The sequence below is a fragment of the Parus major genome, unplaced genomic scaffold (assembly GCF_001522545.3).
Source record: "Parus major isolate Abel unplaced genomic scaffold, Parus_major1.1 Scaffold305, whole genome shotgun sequence".
In the NCBI taxonomy this organism is placed as follows: domain Eukaryota; kingdom Metazoa; phylum Chordata; class Aves; order Passeriformes; family Paridae; genus Parus; species Parus major.
This window is the reverse complement of record NW_015379274.1, coordinates 144,306-150,148: the sequence shown is the minus strand read 5'-3', so window position 1 is coordinate 150,148 and position 5,843 is coordinate 144,306. Positions and strand designations below refer to the sequence as shown.

Here is a 5,843-nt window from a genome sequence, read left to right as displayed (position 1 = left end):
GGGAGGTACGGGACGGGGGTCAGGACGGGGGTGCGCCCCTGACCCTTCTGGCCCCCCCCCCCAGGTCTGTGCCCGGACTGGGAGAAGTGGGACCCCAACAAGCCGGTGCAGAACGCTCGGGAGGCCATGCAGCAGGCAGACGACTGGCTGGGAGTCCCCCAGGTACGGGCACGGGGGGACGTGGGGTCTCTGCGGGGACGGGGCGTGGGGGGGGGCACTGGCACTCTCCCAGGTGGGGGCACAGGGCAGGAACAGGGGGGCACTGGGAGAGGACACTGGGGGTGTGAGGGCGTGTCTGGGGCGCGTCCTTGGGGATCCACAGGGGTCCCCGGGCATTTGGAGCACCTGGGCACCTGTGGGTGTGGTAGGGGTGGGGGTGTGGGAGGGTTCCCCAGAGGGCGAGGAGGGTCCGATGGGTGTTGGGGGTCCCAGGAGGATCGGGAGGTGTCAGGGAGCCCCTCCAGGTAGTGGGGTGCATGGTGGGGGTGTTTCCCAGCAGGGGGTGCCCGGAGGGTCTGACAGGTGTTGGGCTTTTCCCCCCAGGTGATTGCCCCCGAGGAGATCGTGGACCCCAACGTGGATGAGCACTCGGTGATGACGTACCTGTCGCAGTTCCCCAAGGCCAAGCTCAAACCCGGGGCCCCCCTGCGCCCCCGTCCCCCCCAGCCCGGCCGTGCGCGCGCCTATGGGCCCGGTACGGGGGGCTGAGAGGGATCGGGGGGCCATGGGGCGGCTGGGGTCCCAGGACAGGGGGGCATCAGGGGGTGTGGAGCTTTGTGGGGGCACCAGGGGCTGGGGATCTGGCCCGGGTGGGACAGGGGACACACGAGAGGCACGGACCCCACACAGGGGGAGCTCAGGAGCAGATGGGGACTGGCGCAGGGGGCACACGGGGAGGGTGCCGGGTGGGGGACATGGGGTGCTTTGGAACCCAGCACAAGAGAGTACCTGGGGGCTCTGGCTGTCAGGGCATGAGAGGAAACCATGGCCCCCCAAGCCCAGGGACTCCTCTCCAATCCTGGTGTGTCACCCCTACCCAGGGACACCTGAGGGAAGCCCCAGGGTCTGCACTCCCCACCCAGGGCTCCCCAAGAGTCCCCCTGTGCACAGGGACCCCTCAAAGTTCTATCAGGCTCACCCACCCATACTCAGGACACACCATTGACACCCCGGACCCGCCCTGCCACCACCAAGGAAAACCTGGAGGCCCCAGGTTGTGGGGGGTTGTGGGGTGCCAGGCCCCCCTCTGACTCCTTTTACCCTGCAGGCATTGAGCCCCAGGGGAACGTGGTGCTGCGCCCTGCCCAGTTCACAGTGGAGACCCTCGAGGCGGGGATGGGTGAGGTCCTTGTCTATGTTGAGGACCCCGAGGGACACACTGAGGAGGTACAGGGGCCCTGGTCCCCCCTCTGGCAGATCCTCCATGTCTCCCTCTCTGGGAGATTCCCCCCCAGTGCCCCAGCTCTGTGTCACCCCCTTTCCCCCGTTTGGGGTCTCTTCCCACCCCAGGCCAAGGTGGTCCCCAACAATGACAAGAAGAGAACATACAGCGTCACTTACGTCCCCAAGGTCGGAGGGCTGCACAAGGTGAGCCCCTTGGTGACCCTGCAATGCCCCCCACAATACCCCCCACAACACGCCCCTGTGATGTTCCTGTGACACCCCCACCCCTGACACCCCCCACACCTCAGAGCGGTGGCTGCCCCTCCCATGCCTCCCCACAAGGGGAATGGGGGACAGCTGGCACCGTGGGGCTTGGGGGTCCCGGAGGGTCCCTGGAGGGCTCCCCTTGGGGTCTCCAGGGATGGCACTGGGTGGCCCTGGGGTGCCCTGTAGGGTGCCTGGGGTGCCACACTGAAGTCTGTGGGGGGAGGTGTACAGGGGGGAGCCTGGGGTGTCCCGTTGGGATTCCTGGGTGTCCTATGCTCTAGGGTCTCTGGAGGGGACAGCAGAGAGTCCTTGGGGACAGTCACTGCTGGGGGGGGACTCTTCAGGTTGTCACTCTAAGGGGTGTCCCTGGGATGTCACATGTGCTCTCTCCGTGGGGGTCCTTCGGGGGCTGTTCCTGAGCTGTGGTGCAGTCTTGGGGGCCGTGGTCCCCTGACACCCTTGATGTCCCTGTGCCCTCCAGGTGACAGTGCTCTTCGCGGGGCAGAACATTGACGGGAGCCCCTTTGGGGTGAACGTGGGCATGGCCCTGGGTGACGCCAGCAAGGTGACGGCACGCGGCCCCGGCCTGGAGCCCGTGGGCAACGTGGCCAACAAAACCACCTACTTCGACATCTACACTGCAGGTGGGGGCACAGGGGGGTTGGGGCTCTCTGGGGACATGTCCTTGTGCTGCTGCCATGGCATGGCCAGGTGACTGGGGACATGCCTTCGTGGTGGCATGACCACGGCGTGACCCTGACACTTTGAGACACATCCTTGTGGTGCTGTGGCTGTGACATGACTTGGTGGCGCTGAAGTTATGTTCTCCTGATGACATGGGGTGGCCTGGTGGCTCTGGGGATGTGTCCTGGGAGTGGCAGGGCTGTGGCATGTCCATGGCATGATCTCATGGTGGCTCTGGGGACGTGTCCTCGAGGTGGCCTTGACATAGCACGATTTAGTGGCTCTGGGGCCACGCCTTCATGGTGACATGGCCACGGGGTGGTCTTCTGGTGGCAGGGCCACGGTGTGGCAAGTGGCACCAAGACTGTGTCCTTGTGCCACGGCCATGGGATGGTCTGGTGGCTGTGGGGCCGCGTCATCAGGGTGACAGGGCCATGGCACGGCTGGGTGGCTCTGGGGACGTGTCCTCATGGTAGCCTGGCCATGGCACTGAGCCGGTGTCCTGGTGATGACAGGGGCTGGCTCGGGCGATGTGGGGGTGGTGATCACAGACCCCCAGGGCCGGCGGGACACGGTGGAGGTGATGCTGGAGGACAAGGGAGACAACGTGTTCCGCTGCACCTACCGGCCCGTCCTCGAAGGGCCACACTCCATCTGTGTCACCTACGCTGGCACCCAGGTCCCCAGGAGCCCCTTCACCGTCAATGTGGCTGAAGGTGAGGCTCCCTCCCGGGTCCCCACGTGGCTCCACAACATTTGTGACCACTGTAGCCAATGACAACCATCAGTGGCTCTGTGTCACCCAGATGTCACCACAGTGGCCCCAAGGCACACAGTGGTGACTGTAATGGTCCGTGACACCAATAAGTGGCCATTGGTGAACCCATGGTCCCCTCACACTCCCCTGGGTGTCCCTCTGGCACCCCTGTCCCCAAGGTGTCCCCAGGGTTTGGTTCCTTGTGCCCCTGAGGATGCCACGGCACTCCCCTATCCCCAGGGCATCCCCAAGGCATCCCCATGTGCCCCTGCCAGCCCTGGGACACCCCCACTTCCTTTTCCTGGGGGTTCCCCAAGGTCCCCCTGGTGCCTGGTGGGTGCTAATGGGACTTTGCAGCCTGCACCCCCTCGGCGGTCCGGGCCACGGGCCGGGGGCTGCAGCCACGGGGCGTCCGAGTGCAGGACGTGGCTGACTTCAAGGTCCTGACGCGGGGTGCGGGCAGCGGGGACCTGCGGGTGACACTGCGGGGACCAGGTACGTGTCAGTCACTGTGCGGGAGCATGGTGGGGTCAACAGGTTGGGGGGCACCGTGGGGTTGGATATTGGAGGTCTGTGGGCAGGGTCCCACTGGGGGGCCCGTGGGGTGAGTGTGTGGGTGGGGGTTCCCCATGGAGGGATGGATGTAGGTGGGGAACCCATGGGGGGCTCTAGGGTTGGGGGACACCATGGGATTGGCCATGGGGATGTGGGTGCATGGATGGGGGTCCCGTGAGGTTGTCCATGGAGGTTGGAGGGTTGGGGGGCATCCTGGGGTTGACCATGGGTTGTGGGGCACCATGGGAGGTGCATGGTTGGGGGGTGCCCCTGGGGCGGGTGCCCCATCTGACCCCCTCCCACAGGGGGCACGGAGGAGCCGGTGACAGTGAGGGATGTTGGTGACGGCGTTTACGAGTGCGAGTACGTGCCCCGCGTGCCCGGCACCTACCAGGTGTCCATCACCTGGGGCGGCTACGCCATCCCCCGCAGGTCAGTGGCAAGGGGGGAGTGAGGGGGGAGTGAGGGGGGTGGGTTTGTGCGGGGGCGGGGGGCAGCAGGAGAATGATGTATGAACCCCACCCCTCACTGCCCCTCCACCCTCCCCAGCCTGTCCGAGATGCCGATGTCCCCCTGAGGGTGGGGGATTTGGGGAATGTGGGGGGTGTGTGGGGTACACATCATCCCCTCCTGCCAGTTTGAGGTGCAGGTGTCCCCCCAGGGGTGGGAGATGTTTGAGGGGACTGGGGGTGCAGGTGTAGTACAGCCCCCTGCCCCCCATTCCCCCCAGCCCGTTCAAGGTGGAGATGTGTGAGGGGGTGGGGTTGTGCAGGTGTGCTACAGCCCCCCCTCACACCTGCCTGTCCTCTCCCAGCCCGTTTGAGGTGCAGGTGTCCCCCCAGCCCGGGGCACAGAAGGTCCGGGCCTGGGGGCCGGGGCTCGAGGGTGGGGTCGTGGGACGCCCTGCAGACTTCGTGGTTGAGGCCGTCGGCACTGAAGTGGGGACCCTTGGTGAGCTGGGGGGGACGTGGAGGGGCGGGGCACTGCTGTGGGGACACTGGGTGAGCCCTGAAGGGGGGGGACATGGGGACAGGGCTGGGGGTCGTGTTGTGGGAACAGGGTGGGGAGCTGTGTGGTGGGGACAAGGGCACGAGCGGGTGCCACCCTCTTGAGGACATGGGGGCGGAATGGGGGGCACCATGGGGCAGTGTGGCACTGTGAGGGATGTCAGTGGTGTGGAGACCAGGGCACGGAGTATGTGAAATGCCACTGGGGACGTGGGGACCGGCTGGAGGATGGGCACCATGGTGGGGTCCCCCACTGCTGTGGTGACACGGGCACGCAGAGTGGGGACATGGGGCGGGTTGGGGGTGGCCACAGTGGGGTGGGTGGGGCATGGGTGGTGCCAGTCTGGAGACATGGTCACAGAGATGGGGACAATGGTCTGGACGCCTTTCTGGGGGGGACATAAAGACACGTTAGGTGTCACCCTGCTGGGGTCATGGGCACAGAGCGGGGGACAAGGACAAGATCTGGGGGTCCTGGCCCAGGCACAGGGTAATGGTGGCTGCGGTGCCCCCAGGGTTCTCCATCGAGGGCCCATCCCAGGCGCGCATCGAGTGCGATGACAAGGGCGACGGCTCGTGCGATGTGCGGTACTGGCCCACCGAGCCAGGGCTCTACGCCGTGCACGTGGTCTGTGATGATGAGGACATCCGGGACAGCCCTTTCATGGCTGATATCCGCCCTGCTCCCCCTGACTCCTGGCCCGACAAGGTGCTGTGACCCACGACAACCCACAGATCCTGTCGTGCTCTTGTGCTCCATAGTGCCCTGCTGTGCCCCATTACACCCCATCGCGTCCCACCTGCGGGTGCTGGGGGTGCCAGCACCCCATTGTATCCTTCTAACCCCACCTCTCCACAGGTGAAGGCCTTTGGGCCGGGGCTGGAGCCCACTGGCTGCATCGTGGATCGCCCGGCCGAGTTCACCATCGACGCCCGTGGTGCCGGCAAGGGGCCCCTCAAGCTCTATGCACAGGTGGGGACTGTAGGGGGCTGTTGGGTGGTGCTGGGTGTTGGTGAGTGACCTTGGGTGGTGCTGAGCACCTTTGAGTACAGTCGAACACTGCTGGGCTCCATTTAGTGTTGTTGGACACCATTGGCTGCCCTCGAGCACTGTTGGGTGCTGGTGGGCACCGTTGGTCACTGTTGGGTGCCATTGGCCAACACTGGGTGCCATTGGGTGCCATTGGCCA

The 5,843-nt window shown here is 65.8% G+C and overlaps 1 protein-coding gene across 1 annotated transcript in view; it reads left to right on the top strand.

Moving 5' to 3' along the window:
• The first annotated feature begins 63 nt into the window (after positions 1 to 63).
• Positions 64 to 5,843, top strand: part of FLNC (filamin C) — a 27,825-nt gene continuing 22,045 nt past the window's right edge. Inside the window, exons 1-11 of the mRNA XM_015615974.1 lie at positions 64 to 162; positions 544 to 694; positions 1,268 to 1,386; positions 1,510 to 1,587; positions 2,132 to 2,294; positions 2,850 to 3,050; positions 3,449 to 3,586; positions 3,952 to 4,078; positions 4,461 to 4,597; positions 5,169 to 5,362; positions 5,513 to 5,626. Of these exons, the coding sequence (XP_015471460.1) occupies positions 127 to 162; positions 544 to 694; positions 1,268 to 1,386; positions 1,510 to 1,587; positions 2,132 to 2,294; positions 2,850 to 3,050; positions 3,449 to 3,586; positions 3,952 to 4,078; positions 4,461 to 4,597; positions 5,169 to 5,362; positions 5,513 to 5,626 (1,458 nt within the window). The 5' untranslated portion in view covers positions 64 to 126. The remainder of the gene's footprint in view (positions 163 to 543; positions 695 to 1,267; positions 1,387 to 1,509; positions 1,588 to 2,131; positions 2,295 to 2,849; positions 3,051 to 3,448; positions 3,587 to 3,951; positions 4,079 to 4,460; positions 4,598 to 5,168; positions 5,363 to 5,512; positions 5,627 to 5,843) is intronic.